Source organism: Sinocyclocheilus grahami, unplaced genomic scaffold, assembly GCF_001515645.1.
Source record: "Sinocyclocheilus grahami isolate Dianchi unplaced genomic scaffold, SAMN03320097.WGS_v1.1 scaffold529.1, whole genome shotgun sequence".
Classification (NCBI taxonomy): domain Eukaryota; kingdom Metazoa; phylum Chordata; class Actinopteri; order Cypriniformes; family Cyprinidae; genus Sinocyclocheilus; species Sinocyclocheilus grahami.
Window position 1 is genome coordinate 662,537 of NW_015505708.1, and position 22,607 is coordinate 685,143.

The following is a 22,607-nucleotide window of genomic DNA, read 5'->3' on the forward strand; positions in this document are numbered from 1 at the left end:
TTTTGTTTTAATTTTGATGATTAGAGCTTACAGCTCATGAAAGTAAAAAATACAGTATCTCAAAATATTAGAAGATTTCCTAAGATCAAAAAAAAAAAAAGATTTGCAAAACAGAAAAGTTCAAGTTATTTAAAGTATGTTAATTTATGCACTCAATACTTGGTCGGGACTCTGTGGCACTGCTGGCCAGTCAAACGCGGTATTTCCATGGTCAGCAAACCACTTGGAAGTGGTTTTGGCACTGTGGGCAGGTGCTAAGTCCTGTCCATAAAGCTTGTCAGCAGATGGAAGCATAAAGTGCTCAAAAATCTCCTGGTAGACTGCTGCATTGACTTTGGACTTGATAAAACACAATGGACCAACATCACTGACTTCAGAAACTTCACACTGGACTTCAAGCAGCTTGGATTCTGTGCCTCTCCAGTCTTTCTCCAAACTCCAGAACTTCATGTCCAAATGAAATGCAAAATTTACTTTTATCTAAAAAGAGGACTTTGGTCCTCTGAGCAACAGTCCAGTTCTTTTTCTCCTTAGCTCAGGTAAGATGCTTCTGACGTTGTTTCTGTTTCAGAAGTGGCTTGGTAGCTCTTTTCCTGAAGACGTCTGAGGGTGGTGACTCTTGATGCACTGACTCCAGCTTCAGTCCACTCCTTGTGAAGCTCTCCCAAGTGATCAGCTTTGTTTGACAGTATTCTCAAGCCTGCGGTCATCCCTGTTGCTTGTGCACCTTTTCCTACCCAATTTCTTCCTTCCAGTCAACTTTGCATTTAATATGCTTTGATACAGCACTCTGTGAACAGCCACCCCTTTCAGTAATGACCTTCTGTGACTTACCCTCTTTATGGAGGGTGTAAATGATTGTCTTCTGGACCATTGCCAAGTCAGCAGTCTTCCTCATTATTGTGGTTTCAAAGAACAAGAGATACCTGGAATTTATACTGTAGGGATGGTCATTTAATGAAACTCAAATGTAAATATTCTAATATTTTGAGATACTGGATTTTTGACTTTCATGAGCTATAAGCTCTAATCATCAAAATTAAAATAAAAAAACTTTTGAAATGTTTTACTTTACATGTAATGAATCTAGAATATATGAAAGTTTCATTTTGAAATAAGTTACAAAAAAATGAACTCTCATGATATTCAAATGTTTTGAGATGCACCTGTGTATGTATTTATTTATTTTGTCTCTTAAGCTCACCAAGGCTGAATTTATTTGATCAAAACTACAATAAAAACAGTAATATTGTGAACTATTATTACAATTTAAAATAACTGTTTTCTATTTGAATATATTTTAAAATATTTATTCCTGTAATGGCAAAGATGAATTGAATAAAGTTGTGCCGTCTAATATTTTTGTGGAAACCATGATACATTTTTTTTCCCCGCATTCTTTAATATATAGAAAGTTCAAATAAAAAACATTTATTTGATTTAGAATTTTTAACCTTGCTTAATAAAGCAATAATGTGTTTAATAAAATGAAATAATATATTTGATTTGGTAGTGTATTTCAGCATTGACAAAAAATGTTTCTTGAGCACTAAATCATATTAGAATGATTTCTGAATGATCATGTGTCTGTTACGGGGCTGACAAGACATGAGACGTGTGGATCCATGTGCAAGCTTTATTCTGAACAGAAGACAGAGACGTGGTCATAACAGACAGGGTCGAACAAAGGCAAACAGGTATATGGCGGGCAAAACACAAGAATAGTCCTAGGGCTAGCGTCGGTCGACGATCGGCAGACAGAATCACAGGGGTGAGACTAGAGGGATAAATCCAGGGAGACAGGCAAAGATCAGAACTGAGAAAACCGACAAGGCAAGGCAAAACAAGGAAACACAGGAAGGATAGCAGGAACTAGGAAAACTAACAGGCTAAGCAATACTCGGCAGTGAATGGTAGTTTGAGTGAGTGTTATATAATGAGTGAGTGATGTGAAACAGCTGTGTGCAATCAGTGCTGAGTGCAATCAGTGCAATGAATGATGGGATATGTAGTCCGGGATGATAAGCAACAGTAGGTGTTGTGCGAGAGTCAATGTAATGGAAAGGGTGACCTCTGATGGTAAGCAGACGGAAGTTCATGGACCGGATGCGTGACAGTGACACTGACGAATTACATTTTAAAATATATTAAAATAGCAAACTGTTATTTTAACATTAATATTATTGTTTTACTGTGTTTGAATCAATAAATCCAGCCTTGGTAAGCATATAAGAGACTTCTTTCAAAAACATTAATAAAATCTTAATGATTTTAAACTTTTGACCGGTTTTGTGAGTAAAAATGTAATGTAATAAATCATAAAACACATCAAATATCCTTCTTTTTATATTTTCATTTTTATATATAATATTTATATAATGTGTTTATAATTTCTCTTTGTTTTGTTTTTGTAGGCAGACTTTATTAAAGTGGCACATCCAGACCCATCATACAGAGAAGCTGCAGAAAGGACTTGAATTTATATCCACTTATTTTTCTTTCTTTTTTTTCTGAGATCTTTATGGTTTTCAATCTGTCCTACAGGCTCAATACCAATGTTGAATTGTGTATGAGCTTGAAGGACCTGCTTGATAACAAAGAGACAAACTAGACCCAGAAACAAGGTATAAATCAGACCTTCAATTGTATTTGAATATATAAATTAGCCATGATATTGATGCAGATGATGTGCTACAGGAACAGTAACTATGCCATTCCATGCCATTTATTTATTTGTTATTGCTTGAATATAAGATCTAAACGCTGGCATATTATATAACCTTAAAAGCTGCATTTTATTTATTTTATTTTTTTAATATTGAACTATTTTGTTTTATTCATGCAGAAGAGTGGCTGAACTTTTTATATTTGACTTCGAGATAAGTGGAATCCATCTGGATTTAAAAAAAAGGTCTACATTTTTTATTTTAAACAATTTTTATTGTTTTTCTTTTTTATTATTGTTTTTTGACTGATTTCAGTGTAAGACACAGCTATGCATCTCATGGATTATGTTTCTTTTTCACAGAGGAAAGAGGCTGTGAACTTGAATGTGAAGCTGCTGGATCTGAGCAGTCAGTTTCTCATGAGCTGCCACATGCCCAACAGAATAGAGAAGAGAGCTCTTCCTGAACACATTCACCTGCACTTCACTAAAGAAGGGAAATACGTTCAGATCGGAGGCCTGAATGCAGATGCGCCTGATGATCTGGTAAATCACTTTGCTTAATAAGTAGAAACTGTTTAATTTTTACTGTTTAGTTACTGTTTAAGATTGATGTACATTTTTAGGTTGCTTTATTGTGGAGTAACTAGTGTTTTTGGTATATGCACATATTTTTCAGGTCAGGGAAGTTGCGTACAAAGTTTTCCTTTGCCCGAATGCAAATGGGATGCACATACTTGAGGAACTGCTGTCCTGTAGAAACTGGCTCGCTTGGTTGGTTATGAATCTTACGCACATAGAGCTTTAAAAGGAACCATGGCCAAAAGCCCAGGTAGACTTTATGTTTCTGAGTCTCTCATTTTTTATTTTTTTAAGTTTACTCATTTTCATTTTCAACCTTTAAACTTGAAATGTATTGTTTTTGTACCACTAGCTACACCAAACAGAACTGCAAGAATATCAATTATTTAATATCGTATAAATAATGTATTATATTATATTATATTATATTATATTATATTATATTATATTATATTATATTATATTATATTATATTATATTATATTATATTATATTATATTATATTATATTATATTATATTATATTATATTATATTATATTATATTATATTATATTATATTATATTATATTATATTATATTATATTATATTATATTATATTATATTATGTTATCTGTTTCTTCACAGAGGCAGTTTTTTACAGCAGATCACAGACAAGCTCTCAGACAGGTTGACTTTTCCCTCTTCAATATTGTGTCAATTGCTTTAAGCCGCCGGTACATACTAATGAATATATGTGCAAAAGTTAAAAGGTTTTTTTAAGAAGAGGTAAAATTAATTAACCTCCTGCACTATTGTCAGAATCTTATTCTAGCAGATGCCACTAGGTGTCACTGTCAACTACATTATATGTGCCATGGTGGCAGTAATAGAGAAACTGGATTGATATTTATATTTATGATTATGATATTTATATGTATATTTGGATTGATAATTGTGTGTGTGTGTGTGTGTGTGTGTGTGTGTGTATATGAAGTATGATGCTTGTATAGTATGCATATTTTATAATATAAATTGCAATGTTAATGTATGTTATATAATATATGAACAGATATTTCTTTAGGATGCAGAAGGATTTTGAAATGATGAGGGAAATGAAGACAAAACTCAACCCCAGAAATCCTGTAAGGACTTAATTATCTATGATATTTGGATTTTCATATCATCTGATTATTGTATCTTTTTGAAAAATGTTAGAAACTTTCTAATACCTGCAAGTTTAAGTGAGATATAGTCCATTGCTCTAGAATTAACCAGAATTAAATCTTTCTCTGTAGGAGCTAATGCCATGGGACCATATTTCAGTGGTGTGATACGTGCAGAAAGGTAAGAGATCTGAGAAAAGCACGAGACAGATTCATTTCCGTGCGTCCAAAAAAAAAAATATTCTAAAATAAGCTGCAGTGCTGTTCAAAAGTTGGGATCAGTAAGATTTTTTTTTTTTTTTAATTATTACATTTATTCAGAAATGATGTATTAAATTTGCAGGGCCGTACCTTAAGTATGCATTGATATAGAAAATTTAGCTGATATTGATAATATTTTCAATAAGCGCCTATAACTGATGTGATGTCCAATAGTATTTTTTTTTTTTAGCAGTATTCACAGTGAAGCTTGAATGTAGATTGTAAATTTTTTTTATTAATTAACAATTTAGGTAATAATTATGTACTTTTCAAAATTAACATTTATAAATATTGTTAGGAACAATTGTTTTGGGAAACTATGCTCTGATATTTTCGTCTTCCCAAAATAAAAAAGCTAATAAACAATATGTAATACAACATAATTCATAAATGGTTTGTTCTAAACTCAAGGATTCTGTAAATGGTTCTCTTTAGGTTTTCTATGCAGTCCTAGATTGCATACAAAAATAGATAAGGTATAAGATATAGGAAATCTTTTCTTAGACATAATGCATGGTCTTAAGTATAACTTTGAATTATTTGCTAGTTATTAAAGGCTTCCTAGACATCAGTGTTTCACAAAAAGCACATCTCCCCATATGTAGGTGGTCTGTTGCCCTGAAATGAAGTGATCCATTGCCGCAAGTTAATGAATGTTTGGGAATCGTTCCTTGACTAATCCTTAATAACATCCCGCTTCTGAAGTACAAAAACACATCAACACACCAAGGTAGTTTAGTTTTGGCTCCTTTCCTGCCGTGTGGTTTTCTACATCTTTCACAGACACTGCACGGTTAAAGGATTAAAATGCTTTTCTCCGCACTCCGGCCCTTTTCGGGGGGGCCTTTTCTGCAATAACAAAGCAGAGATATACTTTGAAGAAGCACTCCCTGGGGGAAATATTTGAAACTCTTCTTTCAGGGTCTTCTTGGAAGGGAAAACATAGTTTGAAATGCTTTTCTCAGCTCTTCGGCAGCTGTAGAGATGGCCGCCTGAGAGATGGAGCGATCTAAAACACATATTTTATTTCGGAATGGCCTTCATAAACCGTTCATCCTGGCCTGTAATTATGTGGAGCCACTGGGAATCAGGCCTCCCCCCCAACTCTAAATATTCCCTTCTCTCTTTAATTGCTTCAGCCATAATGTCTTTACCATCCTCTAAATCACCCAGCTTCCCCCTTTTTATCCGTTTTTACGGCCTCTCACGGGAACGCAGCTAATAGTATGCGTGTGTGTCTTACGTTCCTGTAGGATGCATGTTTTAGTGACTATTAAAGCACAACTGAAAGCTTTCCTCAGCCCACATATGGCCGTAAAACCCTCCGCATGCAACTCCGTTGAAGAATGAAAGCTGTTTTGACACATTATTTTGTTGCAGTAAAGATATAAAACCATATTTTCACCTGGGAGTTTTTTCGTGGAAACATTTTTATTGATCCCTCCTTCCAGTGTTCTCTAACCTTCAAAAGTTTGGGGTCAGTAAGTTTTTTTTTTATAAAGGGGTCATGAACTGAGAAACCAAAACACCCTTTGATCTTTTGAGGTCATTGTACTATAAAAACATCCTGTAAGTTTCAGAACTCAAAACTTTGTGGTTAGTCTTAAAACAGTTTATATTGAAGCCAGCCTGCCAAAACGACAGCTTTTGGAATGTTCTACTCTATGATGTAATAGTGTGGATAAGCACCGCCTCCGCAGAAGATCAATACCTGCTTTGACATAGCTGCCTGTTTAACCCCGCCCACCAATTCGTGCATGTAGTGTAGTGCCAATCATAGCAGTGGGTGTTTACTTCCGAGTCTACAATCCGCCACACCTATTCAAACAGAGCGTTCTGATGAGGGGGGTTAAAAACAGGACAGAAAATAGCTTACTTACTTCTAAAATGTTGATGTTTTTTTATGTAAAAAGCATTATAAGTGGACCTCAGAGAACAGTACAAAAATAAAAAATAAAAACTAAGGCAGTTCATGACCCCTTTAACAGTTCATAAGTCTCTTGCGCTCACCAAGGCTGCAGTTATTTAATCAAATACAGTACAAACTGTAATATTGTGAAATAATTATACAAATAAAAATTACTGTTTTATATTTTAACATATTTTGTAATTTACTCCTGTGATACAAAGCTGAATTTTCATTACTCCACATCATTACTCCAGTCTTCAGAGTCACATGGTCGTTCAGAAATCATTCTAATATGCTGATTGGCTGCGGAAGAAACATTCTTATTTTTTTTAACAGTGTTGAAGAGTTTTTTTCAGGATTTTTTGATTAATATAAAGCTAAAAATAAAAATAAAGTATACATTTTGCCTATTTTATCATCCACCTGGGGGAAGTCTTGTTGCTTTACAAAAATAGCATCCTTCTGCAATTTGAGGTGTTTGTCATTTATGTCTTACCACAAATGGCACAGGCACTGGAGTTTGTTCAACTCACTACCCCTAATATGAGTAATAATAGTGATGCTTGACCACTAATAAAGACTGCAGCCATTGATGGAGATGGTTAATGATTCACAGAGAGAGCTGAATTTACAGTTGTTTGACTTTTGTTGATTGATTCGTTTTACTAGGGCATTAATAGTGTTCTGGAAGATAATGTCAGCTGTTAGAAACATGGGCCAGATGTAAGTTCTTGTCCTATTGCTAATATTTGGGAACATTTGCACATTCCTCTGGCTGCTGAGACACACAATGGGATGCGAAGAGCAAGTCCAAAAAGCATGGTAATACCATGTTAGATGTATTCGTTTAAGGCCTTTATGTAAAGTTCTGTGAATGTGAAATACTTATAAACGTACACTTAAAGTATCTTATGGCCAGCAGCCTGACAGGACCCATCTGCAGGGAAAATATTTCCATAACCGAATACATTTTTTTATATGAGTGTTGATAGTCAAGTAGCTGCTCTGCTTTGCTAATGTTTATCTTTCAGATGTTGCGTCCCTACAGGAGTGCATTTGAGCTTACTGAAGTCATTAGGGGCCATATGGGTTATGTCTTGCTGATACTCTGGGGCTTAACTCTGTATTATACAGCAGTTTCACCTTCTCCAACCAATGTGTCTCTCATAGTGCTGTTTAAACAACCCTGGCTCTTCAACAACTTTGCAGAGGAACACTTAACGCACACATTCTGCATCAGAGCAGACTGTCCAGCATGTCCCTTAGTTATCATTAGAGCCAGATATCTTTGCCGAGTCCTTTATATCCTGTAGCATGATAGCAATGCTTTTATAAGGTACCTACAAACGTACATAGATATGTAACACATGTATCTGTAAAATTCACTTGCACTTACAATGGAACAGTGGAGAAGGTTGCCCCATGCCCTGCGAGAGGAGCAAATGTCCTCAATGGTATATAACCAACTAATTGAGCTTTGTTTTGTTTGTTTCTTGGTTTATTGTTTTGTTTGTTTTTTGGCTTGCTTAGTCTTTGTTTTGTTTTTTTTTGCTTTGTTGTTTTTGTTTGTTTGTTTGTTTGTTTTTACTTAGTTTTTTTGTGATTTGGTTTGATTTGTTACCTTGATTGGTTTTCCTTTTTAGTGTTTGTTTGGATTCTTGGTTTGGTTTGTTTGTTTCTTGCTTTCTTAGTTTCTTGATTTGTCTTTCTTGCCTTGTTTATTTCTTGTTGTTTCATGCTTTGTTGTTTTTGTTGGTATGTTGTTTGTTGGTTGGTTTTTTGTTTTGTTTGTTTCATGCTTTGTTGTTTTTGTTGGTTTATTTGTTTTGTCTGTTTGGTTTATTTTTGTTTGTTTTGTTACTTTGTTTGTTTCTTGATTTGGTTTGATTCGTTACCTTGATTATTTTTGTTTGTTTCTTGCTTTGTTTCTTTCTTTGTCTTTTGTGTTTGTTTCTTGTTGTGCTGTTTTATTTCCTCAATATTCTGTTGTTTTGATTTGTTTCTTGCTTTTTGGTTCGTTATTTTGTTTCTTGGTTTGCTTTCTGTTTTGTTTGTTTGTTTCTTTTTTATTGTTGTTGTTGTTATTGTTGATTTGTTTGTTTCTTGTATAGTTTTTGTTTAATGTTTTGTTGGTTTATTTGTTTTGTTCGTTTGGTACTGTTTTGTTTGGTCTGTTACTTGGCTGGTTTGATTTTTTGTTTCTTAATTTGGTTTAATTTGTTAATTGTTGTTTGGGTTGTTTTGCTTTTTAGTTTTGTTTGTTTGTTTTGTTTCTTAGTTTGATTTGTTTGCTGGTTTAGTTTTTAGATTTGTTGTGTTTTGCTTTTTGTTTTGGTTTTGTTTTGGGGGGGCGGGGGGCGGGGTTATTAAAATAACATTGATATGAAAATGTAAATGTTTATACTTGTGTGTTTTGTGTTTTATTCATCAGATACGGTAGAGAGTCACATGATTTTAGGGGGTGGGGGTTTGAGATTGCCTTAAATTTAGTCAAATTCAGGTATGCGTGTCCTGCATGAGCACTTGGGCTGTGTCAAGATAGCATGTGAGATCCACAGAACAGAAACTACTGTTAAAGGTACTGTAGATTTGAATGGCATCCACTTAACATTCAGTGGCTTCATCACACCTGTAATGACAGTGATGAAGAATGTCTTTCTTTGTTCAGTATATCCAAAACCAGTCACACTCCGACCATCTTACTTGCTGACTTTATGAACCCAGACACCCAATTAGATTAGCAGTAGCTATAAACTGATATTATCATATACCAACAGGTTTGTTGCCCCTATTTACTGTCATATCAAGCGTAGTGTACTCGATTCAATTCCTGCAGGGATAATGGTAACAGTGGGTGTCTAAGCACGTCTCCATTCCTCAGCGATGTGTTTGAACTACTGAGCTCTTTCAACACAAGTCTAGCCTGTGTTTTAATGGCAAAATACTTCCCAACTTGCACCCACCCAAAACATTACCACTCCATTTCATTTAGCTCAGAGTAAAGTAGCCATGGGAATAGGCTTTGCACCATTTGTGCTCTGGGAATGTAAATATTTAGTGATGAATATGATCCCGAAGGCATTGTGTGGCAATAACTTGACTCTTCCATTTAATTGGGTCACAGTTTCAGCTGAGATATTGAATGTTGTTAGCATCAGCATGTTTCCAGTTTAGAAAATAACTTGGCAGGCGTTTACAGAGATATAACAGGAATATTCCTACGGCAGCTTGTGATTAGTTCACCTGCACCTGTCTCTGCAGGCCTGGCAGCTGAGGTTCAGTCATCTTGCCGGCTATGGGGCGAAGTACTACTCGTACCTGATGTCATGGGCGGTGGCCTCCATGGTGTGGAAGCAGTGTTTTTTTTATAAACACCCTCTCAACAGGTTTGTGAAAGACATGCATCAGTTTTTCCCTAAAGTTTCTACACTCCTTACCCTCTGGAGTTGTTCGGTCATTTTTTACCAAAACAATTTAACTTTTTGTTGTTGTTGTTGTTTACTTCTTTGGAATGGTATGAAACTTGGGCAAAGTTTTCAGCACTTGCTATGTGAACACACACACACAAACACACACACACACACACACACACACAAAATCATGGACATGATTTGAAAAGGATAAATGGTCCAGAAAAAATAGTTATGCTTGTACTGTTCTTGTTTATTTATATAGCACAGTTTAATACAACACCAAGTTGCCCAAAGTGCTTCACAATATCACAATAAAATATGTAAAAAAAAATAAAAAAAAACACAAATCACATAACAACATGGACACGATTTAAAGTAAATAAACCTGCATCACAACAACTCCTCATTAGTCTTTAAAAGATGTGCTTTTAACATAGCTTTGTAACGTGCTTGTACTGTTCACAGTCAAACATGACCACATTGAAATGAATGGAAAGCAAATTTCATCAAGTGGAAACGTTTGGTACTGCATTTAAACAAAATCTTACTGAAAGCTAATTTTTGGAGATCTCAGCTTCAAATTTGGAGCATAACTTGAGATTTATGGCTTTGATTTTATTGAAGTTTTAGAGTAAAAAATATGCTTTGGAAAATATACAGTATATTTCATATACATTTTAAAAATAGTACTTTGGGGCATTTTCATAATATAAACTTAAACTTCCATAACTTTTTTTCCGTTTTTAAGTTTCTTCTTTCTCAGTTCTTAAGTTTAGTTTCACTTTTTTCACTTCAGCAATAATCTGCCAAATGTCTTCTTTAAAAAGAGACCAAACTTAATAAAATAATTCAAGTTTTATGCCAGTTTGTTCATTCATCTAATGAATGATTTGGGTATGCCATACAGAATTAAATTACTTGATATATTTGTTTATTTTCACCCAGAACAGATAAACTGTACAGTTTAAATGTGTGTGTCTGCTAAAAGTGGTCTAACATAAAGAAGTCCTCGAAGCTAACAGGCACAGACTGAAAACCACAAAACTCCTGTTTTCATTTAATGGGGTCTTTAAAAATACCAGGATATCTTAACTACTCTGCTGTGGTTTTGTTCTTTAGCACTTTCTTTTGTTTGGACAGTTTTGGACATGTCAAGCAGGTAGAGAGGGAACATGAGGGTTTATGGGCTTAGATTGTGGGAACGATGCTGGTAGTGTACAGTAAACCTCCGTCTGCTCACGTTGTTGCAGGGAAACCGGAGAGCGTTACCGTAGAGAGATGCTGGCTAATGGGGGAAGAAAGGAGCCGAGCTGATGGTGGAAGGTAAGAAAAGAAGTCTGCGCTTGAGAGAATGAACAAGGTCTCAGTTCAGTCACTGCCATTTCTTTGTCCCTTAAAGAGTCAACAAAAAGAGTCCAGATTGGCCTTCTTTGCTTTCTGAGTACATGTTCCTGTTGTTATACCGAATGATTCATCAGTGCATGTTATTACAAAAAACTTCCCCAGTAATGTCAGAATGTATTAACCTGCAATAAACAATTGCCAAGAGGCTATTTATATCACAGCAATTATAGAAAATAAGAATAGATTATTATTGGGTAAGTGAAGATGATCTCCGAATGAAAAATTTCCCAGCCCTGGTATTGCAAAAAAAGATAGATAGATAGATAGATAGATAGATAGATAGATAGATAGATAGATAGACTATAAGCTAGCTGCACGCTGCACAGTTGAAACAGAAATTGTCACTTGCACAATCAAGGCAGTGTCGTATTGTCACTAAAGTTTATGAATTGCATTTCTTTCTAATTCTTGCCAGTGTTTAACCACTCAGCCCTCACGCGCTCTTCTGGAGACCGTGCACTCATGCACTTTTAAAAGAGCACTTTTAGATAAACAAGGCAATGATAGATGGCACTCGTGGAGGTAGGAAAACAAAGTCCTTTGTGAACCGCATGATTGCTTGTAATGAAGATTTAAAAGCAAAAGAAAAGGCAGTAGAGCTGAGTGTTTCTGTCAATGGTAAGTTTTAATTTAGAATGTTTGTGATAATGTAAGAAAAGTAGTTTAAATGTTTTGCCACTGAGAAACTGTGTTGTGCTGTGTAAGCTATTGTGCAACAGTTGCATGAGTGTAAAAACAAAAATGTACTGCATGATCGAACGTTTAGGTGAGATAAATATATATTTTTGAAAAATCTCAAAAAAATGCTCCCCCCTCTCACAAGAGTCACCTATAAGAGGGAAATCCCTCCATTTTCAAAATTGAAACTCAGGCCCTGAATAAATGTTTAAAAATCTTGATTGGAGTATTACTATAAATAATTATACATGATAAAAAGAAGGCTTGAAAAAGATCGGTATCGGTGATCGGTATCGGCAGATACGGCTTTCTGTGATCGACGATCGGTGATCAGCCTCAAAAATCCTGATCGGAGCACCCTTAATTATCATATAATTTTAAACATGTGAGTTTACTTTTTGAAACGCATTCACATCAGGTTGAAATTATGATAATTATGAGCTTCTAAGTAATAATAATTTTTAAAAAAAACATTTTATTTTATTGTATTTTATTATTTATTTATTTTTATTTGCTTTTTTATTTACCTTTTTCATTTTATTTTATTTTTTTATATATATAAAATGATACAATTATAATATCTGCTATTACCGTATTGGCCCGAATATAAGACGACCCCCCTTTTTCCAGATATATCTTTTGGAAAAAGGCTTTTTAAAAACCAAATCTTGTTTTTTCTCAGTAAAACACATTTTGTCTTCAATTATTTTCATATTGCATATTTTTCCTATTTTAATTTTTGTTTTGAAAGTATGGTAAAAACTGGTAAAATGTACCAACAATCACATTTAAAGAAATATACACTTTTTGATATACCATTAAAAAAACAAAACAGGTAGCCCATCTGAATTAGGACATTTAGGCTATCCATCTAATAGTAGCCTACCAAAATATTATTAACAGTAGAAGTTAAATCTTACTGTAAACTTCAAATCTAGGTACTGTCTTATGTTTTAAAATCACAAAGGGAGTTTGGTCCCATCAGGCTAACGTGACAGTCACGACTCATGCAGCTGTAAGCTTTTCTTTTTCTTTTGTGTTTACTCGCGATCTTTACACATTACATTACGTATTTCATGGCACACTCGTTTTATGCGTATTTGGCGCCACCTATTGTTGTGGGTGTATTATTGACATGTTAAAGTCTAGACCCTGAATATAAGACGACCGCGTTTTTTCAGATGTATTTTCAAAAATAACAAACATCGTCTTATATTCGGGTCAATACGGTAATTCAGTTATTAAACCATATTAAAAATAATATTGATAATAATCATTTTTACATATTAGTATCAACTTGAAATTTCTACATAAGTAGATGTATTACCATATCATTATCATTCCAATCATATCATATCAGTTCATATATATATATATATATATATATATATATATATATATATATATATATATATATATATATATAAACAACGTGACTTCACGTCGTATACGCCGATCCAGAGCATCCCAAACACGCTCAATGGGTGACATGTCCGGTAATGCTCACATTTTAAGCATGTGATTTTACTTATTGAAACACATTCTTCTAACTTATAATTATAAGTTTCCAAGTAATAAAAAAAAAAATGTTTTTGTTTTGTTTTGTTATTTTGTTATTTATTTTTATTTACTTTTTTAATTAACTTTTTTTAATTTACCTTTTTAATTTGAATATAAAATGATAAAATTATAATATCTGCTGTTAATTCAGTTATTGACCATATTAAAAATAATGATAATAGTAATATTTTCACATATTGCTATTAACTGAAATTTCTACATTAGTAGATTTATTACCATATCATTATAATTTCATTTTAAGCATGTGATTTTACTTATTGAAATACATTCACATCAGGTTGGAATTACAATAATTATGAGTTTCCAAGTAATAAAAATATATTTTATTTTGTTTTGTTTACTTTTTGAATTATCTTTTTTTTTTTTTTTTTACCTTTTTTCTTTTTAATTTTTAATTTTAACTTAAAATAATACAATTAATATATCTGCTGTTAATTAAGTTATTGACCATAAAGAAAAAAGAACACATTAGTGTCTTCCCTTCCTTATTCTCTGATTCCTTAGCTACATGCATTTTCCACTGTTAACTTTCCGGTTCAGAGGGGTTCTCCTCAGCACACCCCATGCCCCCTCCTCTGTGCCGATCACAGTGGAACAAGAGCCACCCTAGAGACTGTAGGCCTGTAGCTTAGGCCGTTTTTATCTGCCAGGCTCCTCGCTCTGAGCTGGCCGGATCCCAGGCCTCTGGTGCTGAAAAGTCCAGGCTGGATTAGATGGCATAGCAGAGAGAGGAAAGTGACGGACTGAAGCCCTGTGTTCTCCAGCCATGAGTGGCACAGAGGCGTCTTTCATGGCCCTCAGCTTTCCCAGGGACCTCTATTTTAGTGCCGAAGGACAGACTGAAAGAACAATACAGACTCGAGCACCTGGGCTGGGATGTGTTTTAGCACTGTAGCACACAGATGGTGACACGCATGAGTTTTAGATTCAGGATCACAGGAGGGGCAAGTTCACCTTAGTTTTAAACATTCCTTAATGGGGTTTCAGTGAAATAGCATTCATATATTCACCAATAATCTATCACAAAGAAAGGCAGATCTTATAAATAACATTACAAACACTGGATTATCAGTGGTTGAAGGGGGAAAAAAGAATAGTTTTTTAATAAGAATATTCTTGTTTTCAGTCAGCTGCACTCAAGAATCAACACGTTGACATAATATGGTGTAAAGGTGGCTATAGATTGTTAAAAATATGCAAGGAAGGCAAGATAACGCAGTATGCAAATTTTACAGTGACATCACTGCTGTGGAGGTTTGAATGCTAAGCATTCTTTCAGTGCAAATGAATGGGAGCTTTTCTAACTTTATACATTTCTTAAAAAGTAAGTTTACAAAAACAAACAAACACATATATCACTCACTATTTTATTTAATGGATTAAATAATAGCATTATATAATAATACATTATAGTTAGGTTCAAAAGTCTCAATCCAAAATTATTTCCAGCATATAAGAATGATTTCTGAAGGTCCATGTGATACTAAACACTAAATTAATAGCTTTTGAAAATGTATTAAACCTTTTAAAATATATTACATGGAAAACTATTATTTTAAATTGTAGTAATATTTCACAATATTACTATTTTTGCTGTATTTTTGAGCAAATACAAAAAAAATAAACTTTTTGTCAATGGAATATTTTGGAATATATGGAATAATTTGTGTCTTTAGCTATTTAAACTGTTTTTACAAACAGTCAGATATAATCATCTCAAATCATGCTTCAGAACATATGTTTAAAATGATATATGTTTACATGATATATGTCGAAATATGTTTATTTTTCAACTTTTTACTCAAATTTAGGGAAACTTATTTTTGCCATAGAATAAACAAATGAACAAAGTACTTACCTCACAATCCTGACTTTTTCTCTTGCAGCTCTGAGGAAAAAAACTCTTGATTTATAAACTCAGAATTGCAACTCGCAATTGCAAGAAAAAAAGAGTCAGAATTGTGAAATTAAAGTCGCAATTACTTTTATTGTTATTTTTATATTTTTCTAAAACAATATATGCTTCCATACAAATTAATATCCTCATAACATACTAATAAAAATAAATTGTGAGATGCAAACTCAGAATATTGAGAAAAAAGTCTGTGATATAAGCTATATTATAAATAATTTGATTTAAATAGCTACTTTTTCCCTAAATTTTCATAGTTGAACAGACCTCAAAGCACATGATTCATGTGCACAGTGGCATAATCCTTTAAACTTGAGCTTCCTTTAAATTTTTTTCTCAAAGCTTTGAGACCTCCAGTTTTAATTACAGAGTCGATGATGAAGTAATTTCAGCCTTCAGGTAGATCATGAGCTTATTGCTTTCAACTCGTGACATGTTTCAAATAGTTACAAACGCAAGCGCACGTCAAAGCCGTGGAGTAACCAGAAAATCTCTTCATCTGCTGGGAGGGAAGCTGTAATTATCTTCTTAGTCTTGAAACATTGCTCAACCTGAGTCTAAGCAGTGTTCATAGAGACCAGGACCACTGGATCTCAGTCTGTGGAGTTTTAGGAGCACATAATGAAACCCTGAACTCGATTCGGTGGCACAACACTTCATATAGTGTCTTATGTCAAGGCCTTGTTTGTCCTCTTGATAACCCTGTCCTGTTTCACATGAAACCCAAACCAGTGCTACCTGAGTCATGTTCCACCATGTCTGTGTGCCCACGTAACTGCACAAGCTCAAGGTGTGGTGCGCGGCACAGGAGCCAAAGAACGGTGTTTAAACGGGGATTAATTGAGGAGAGATGAGTCTGCCTCACTTTGATATGTCTTTAGTTTCATCATCCTCCAATCCCAGTAAGGAGCTCTTCTGACCAATCGCAGAGAGCCTCCTCATCCTCTTGTTCTCCTCAGATAAATGAAGCTCTCTGTGAAGGGAAGCTGTTTGAAAAGGCATGTCGGACATTCGTTCTGTGGTTGACCTCCATTTCAAAGCACACACAGCTGGGTTGTTCAGGACACCTTGAACTAGAAAGTCCCTTTGATTCGTAATAAAACACACACTGTGCACCTGCACTGATAAATATGGTGACTTTAGTCCATCCTTCCTCGCAAATGTTTGATCCTTTCAATCGTTTAATCATGTTCCCACATAAAAAAGATTAATTATTCCTCAGCGTTAGGGTTAAACTTTAGTAGTGGGATTGTTTGTTATAAGACCTTTGATCATATGTATCTTTTTCCACTTAAAATGTATTTATATTTTTGGAGTTTTTTATTTATATTATATATAATGCATTTTTATTTGTATTTTTTAATAATTTATTTATTATTATTAACTTTTTTTAACATTGCACAGTGTGTATGTAATATTTTTATATGGTATTGTTCAAAAGTTTTGGTTTGGTAAGATTAAGAACTTGTGATTTTATTTATATACTTTTATTTATTTAGACAATTTTTAATGGACTATTTGAGTATTGAGTATCATACAATTATATTTATAATGCATTTAAAATCTTGTGCAAATAAAATGTAAAAAAAATAATAAAACGTAGGGGATAGGTAAGATTGAGTGGTATTCTATGTGTATTTGTTTAGAATTTTTTTTGAAAATTAAGTATTATAAAATTGTGTTTGTATATATACATAATTTTAATAATACTCTGTCTAAATAAATAAATAAAATTATAAATTATACATATATAACTATTACAAAAAGGCCAAATTTAGCAAAAATTATAATAATAATAAAAAAGGGCATTTACATGAAGTAAGCATTATAAGACATTCAAAAACTCAAATAGCTAGTTCTGGCACAAAACCACTGACACATTTTAATTGCTCCAAATGATCTAGATCATTCCAGAGATCAAAGGAAACAATAATGTAGTCCTCAATATGTAATAATGTAGTAACTCTTTAACATCAGAAATGTAAAACTCATTCCTGAACATTTATCTGATAGCTTTATTCTCCCTTGATATGGGCTTAATTTATGTATTTTTGGTTTTAGAAAAGGGAAAAAATGTGAGTCTGGATTGGGTTTTACTCTGAATCCCCTCTAGAGTGAGCTCAGGAAATTGGCATCATTATAGAAAGTGCTATTGAAGCTGGAGACGTTTAGTCCTCGTGTGATCCACTCAGAGATTAAAGCAATAGTCCGGCTTACATCTTCAGCTCTCTGAACAAAATCTGTGGCTGTAGCATTCATCTTAAAAAAAACAAAAACCATGAGTACAGTAAGGTGTACAGCTGGAGGTAATGCTTACTTTTACCGACGTAATGCCAGAGGTCGAAGTCAGACAGGTGATTATATAAGCAGTAGCTTTTAATGCTAGTCTCTCCATATGTGTCATGCCCAAGTCATGTCAAGTAGGTCAGGAACCTCCTGGTGGCTATTTGGCAGATTGTGCTTAAAAATCGAACAAATCCAGATCCCAAATCTACAGAGCCCATAAGGGGACATGAGACAGGATGAAAAATTATATTTCAATGCTTTTGCGTTGTCTCGCAAAACTTTTGCACTCCTCCAAGAAACTGTTCACTCACAAAACTGTTAAATTCAGTGCTTTTGTGAGAGAATGCAAAGTTTCTTGGGGGGACACAATACTTTTTTACGAGATAATGCAAACGTTTTATGTGAGAACGCAAAATTTCTTGGGGGAACCCAAAACTTTAGCAAGATAATTCATATGTTTTCAGAGAGAATGCAAAGTTTCTTGGAGGAATGCAATACTTTTGCAAGATAATGCACATTTTGCAAAAGAATGCAAAGTTTCTCGGGGGGACACCATAGTTTTGAGAGCGTGCAAATGTTTTGTGAGTGAACGTAGAGTTTCTCGGGAATGCAATACTTTGCAAGGTAATGCAAATGTTTTGCAAGATAATGTGAAGTTTCCCAGGGGAATGCAATACTTTTGCGAAAGAATAAAAATGATTTACAAATGAATGCGAACATTCTTGGAAGAGCGCAGTACTTTTGCGAGAGAATGCAAAGTTGCTCAGGAAATGCAAAATTTTTGCAAGATAATACACGTTTTGTGAGAATACACAAAGTATCTTGGGAACTCAGTAGTTTTGCAAGATAAAGCAAATATTTTGCAAGAGAATATTAAGTTAATACTTTCGCGAAAGAATTAAAATGTTTTGCGAGCGAACGCAAAGTTTCTCAATACTTTTCTGATCAATACTTTTGCGAAAGAACGAAAATGTTTTGCGAGCGAACGCAAAGTTTCTCAATACTTTTGCGAAAGAATGAAAATGTTTTGCGAGCAAACGCAAAGTTTCTCAATACTTTTGCGAAAGAACGAAAATGTTTTGCGAGCGAACGCAAAGTTTCTCAATACTTTTGCGAAAGAATGAAAATGTTTTGCGAGCAAACGCAAAGTTTCTCAATACTTTTGAGAAAGAATGAAAATGTTTTGCGAGCGAACTTAAAGTTTCTCAATACTTTTGCGAAAGAATGAAAATGTTTTGCGAGCGAACATAAAGTTTCTCAATACTTTTGTGAAAGAATGAAAATGTTTTGCGAGTGAACGCAAAGTTTCTCAATACTTTTTTGCGAAAGAATGAAAATGCTTTGCAATTTGAATGAAAATGCAAAACATTTTCTCAAGGGAATGCAATAATTTTGCGATAGTTTCTTTTACAAGTTTCTTGTAGGAATGCAGTACTTATTTTTTCTATCACCATGTTCCTTCAGGGTCTCTGTACAAATCTACATCCGGTGTATATATAATTATGAATCAGAGGGAGAACATTTAATCAAATAAGGCCATATTGTGATTGTGACCAGATTTCAGATTTTCATCTCATCATTTAGTACAGAATCACAATCAAATCATTGTAAAAGCAAACATGTACACTTCTAATTATACATATCTTGTTAAATTTGTTTCATTTTATTATCTATTACTTTGGAAAGATGTATATAGCAGGGTTTGTGGGTCAAAGTTGCATGAGATTTTAGTGCAGCCTGTTGCTGTGTGGACTTGGCCTCCTCTGTGTGTGTGTGTGTGTGTGTGTGTGTGTGTGTGTGGGTGTGTGTGTGTGTTTTAGAGGTGACCTGTGCAGGAAAGAGGGGGAAGGGAGGAGGACCTATTTACATTGGCAGCTCTACAAGGGGAAATGAGCAGACTTCAAAGCACCAGCAGAGAGGAATTGTAAATCAAGTGCGCACAGTTTAGCAGGACGATGCACATTGATCTTGGCTGCACTGTGTTCACTGACCTGGGCAGCAGCAGTTATGTGTCAACCTGTGGAAGATGATATTGTCATATTATAATGTAGTGTTGGGAAGATAAAACATCTGCCCTTTTAGATGCTGCTTCTCTGCCAGTGTAAATGTTGCTTAGATTTACAGCGTTTCTTTGAACATTGTTTGATGCAAAGTATATGGAAAACATTTACCTAAACAAGTAATTATCACAGGAATATCATCCTGGTAAAGCTTGAGAGAGTGTGTGTAACTGGAATTTGCCCCTCATGTTTCATGTCCAGGCATGTTGCAGAAAAGACCCTCCATCGAGGACTTTGTCAACGCCCTCGTGTCTGATCTGGACCCTGACTTTGAAACCTTCATCATGGACTCGGAGGGCTGAAGGATTTTTTATAGCAGTATAACTTTATCTTCCTCACGGTAATCAGTCTTTACAACTGGCTGAACGATCAGTATTCATGTTCAGAGAAAGAAATTAATTTATGAACCAAAACTGAACGGTCTCACAACAGTGCTTTGTGGGATATATGCTAGTAAATAATATATATTTTTTTAAACTTGTTCAGGTCATGTTTCACATCAGAACTCCAAAATATAATGTATATGTGTTCTAATATACAGAAATACAATGTATATGTGTTCTATTTGTTTGCTTTTCGACACCCAAAATCATTGCAAAAAATATATTATATATACAGGTATATTATCATAAATGCATAATGAAGGTATTTATACATCATACAATATTGTTGGTACTACATGTAAATATCACTAAATGTAGTTATTTAATTATTAAACTGAATGGTTAAATAAAATAATGTTTAATAATTTAATAAACTCTTGGTATATTATTGTACTTGTTTTTACTATAATACCAAAAATATACTATAATACAAAATAAAAGTAATATTTTTACAGAATTTTTTTTTTGGGGGGGGGTATGTATGTATAAATGTCCATTTATAATTTTTATAATTATTAAATAAATTATATACAAAAAATTATATAATTATATATATAAATATATATATATAAAAAAAATTTTTATAGATGTAATATTATGTTTATATGTGGTATAACAGTGGGTTAATATTGTTGGATAGTAATTAAACATTATATTGTATGTCCTCAAATAAGGTTGATATAAATTTACTCAGGTCTCCTATATCTAAAAATACAGTGCTTTGTATATTACAGTTTGTATAATTTTCAGATGATTGTTATAATGGCATTATATTTGTGCATTGACTTAATATTTTCATTAAATACTCCAGCAAAGCTTATAAAGTTTTATTTACAAATTTGATGAACAACACAAATCATAAGGTTTGTATGAGTTCACCATACATCATTACAAAAAGCAAGAGTGAAGGCACAAGATGAGTATCTACATTATAAAAAATATTGTCCTTCTATTTCCTATCATACAGTATATACAATTCAACACACTGGAGCTCACACACACACACACACGCAGCGCAGTTTGATCTATGGAACTGGAATGTACTGCAAAGAGCAATGCAAACCATTCAGGTCGACTGCAACCAATACCTGCAGCTGAACCTTAACTTCAACCCACCTCAACAGGTAGTCAGTGCTGGGGTACAGAACTATCTAGTGCTTTCCTTACAAAAGACAGCAATCTTTTGTCTTGTGTGGTTTTGTTTACACATTAATAAAGTCTCTTTAGGCTGCTGTTAGTGAGTGTCACACACGGCTGGAGAATGACGGCAAAACACACGTTTTTAGTGTGTGTGGCCTGATGTAATCTGAGGTGGGATCTTCCTTTGCTCATTCTACCTCCAGAGTGGCTCTCAAAGACCAACAACAGCTGAGATAAGAGCAGGTCATCCTGGAGCGAGACAAAAAGAGCGCAAGAACAAACTTGTTAATCGCTTGGCACTGAATCAGTCAAAGTAAATTAAAACATATCTCATGAAGCCTCTTCATTTATGAGAATTAGCACAGGCACGGTGAGGTTTGGCTTGGTCTCTTAAAGGGACAGTTCACTTTTTTTTTTACAATGGAAGTGAATGGGGACTGGAACTTTCAAGCTCCAAAAATGACAAAAAGCACCACAAACGTAGAGCATATGTCTTGTGTGTTATATTTCAAGTCTTCTGAAGCTATATAATAGAAAAAGCCATATTGATTGAGTTTTAGTTATTTGCGGAGAGAATAGTGTACGTTCAGATATTGTCTCAAAATATGCTGTGCCAGAAATTCTGTCAAAATGAATCAAAGCTTTGGAATATATTGTACATGTCATATGTAAAAAAAAAAATAGAGGCCAAAAATTAAGAATTCATTCCGATTATGTATTTATTCGTTTCCTTGATTAAAGGTAGAGTTCACCCAAAAATACACATTTTGTCATCATTTACTCACACCCATGTGCATTTCTTCTGTGGACCATAAAAAAATATATTTTGAAGAATTTTGGTATCCAAACAGTTGCTGGTAGCCAAAAATACAGTGGAAGTCAATGGAAACCACAAACTGTTTGGTTATTAACATTCAAGATATGGTTGTGCTCATCAGAAGAAAGTAAGCTCCTTCCCACATTTTACAATTTAACTAAATTAAAAATAAATAATGTTAAAAATAATACAATTTGGCCATCATTTACCTTAAACTAGTGAATAAATGAATCAAAAGTGTTCTTGAATGAAAAAACTGAATAAAACATGGCCACGGATGGAAAAAGTCATGTGGAAATGAATTCTTAAAGGGAGAGTTCACCCAAAAATGAAAACTCGAAATACACAATTTAAGTGATACTCTCATGAACG

The 22,607-nt window shown here is 34.0% G+C and overlaps 1 protein-coding gene and 1 pseudogene across 1 annotated transcript in view; one reads left to right on the forward strand and one right to left on the reverse strand.

Annotated features, from left to right (window-relative positions):
• The window catches only part of LOC107555272 (mitochondrial intermediate peptidase-like), a 22,240-nt pseudogene extending 574 nt beyond the window's left edge, over nucleotides 1-21,666 (forward strand).
• LOC107555279 (tumor necrosis factor receptor superfamily member 19-like) overlaps nucleotides 21,591-22,607 on the reverse strand; it is a 45,359-nt gene continuing 44,342 nt past the window's right edge. Inside the window, exon 10 of the mRNA XM_016238033.1 lies at nucleotides 21,591-21,667. Coding sequence (XP_016093519.1) covers nucleotides 21,663-21,667 — 5 coding nt within the window. The 3' untranslated portion in view covers nucleotides 21,591-21,662. The remainder of the gene's footprint in view (nucleotides 21,668-22,607) is intronic.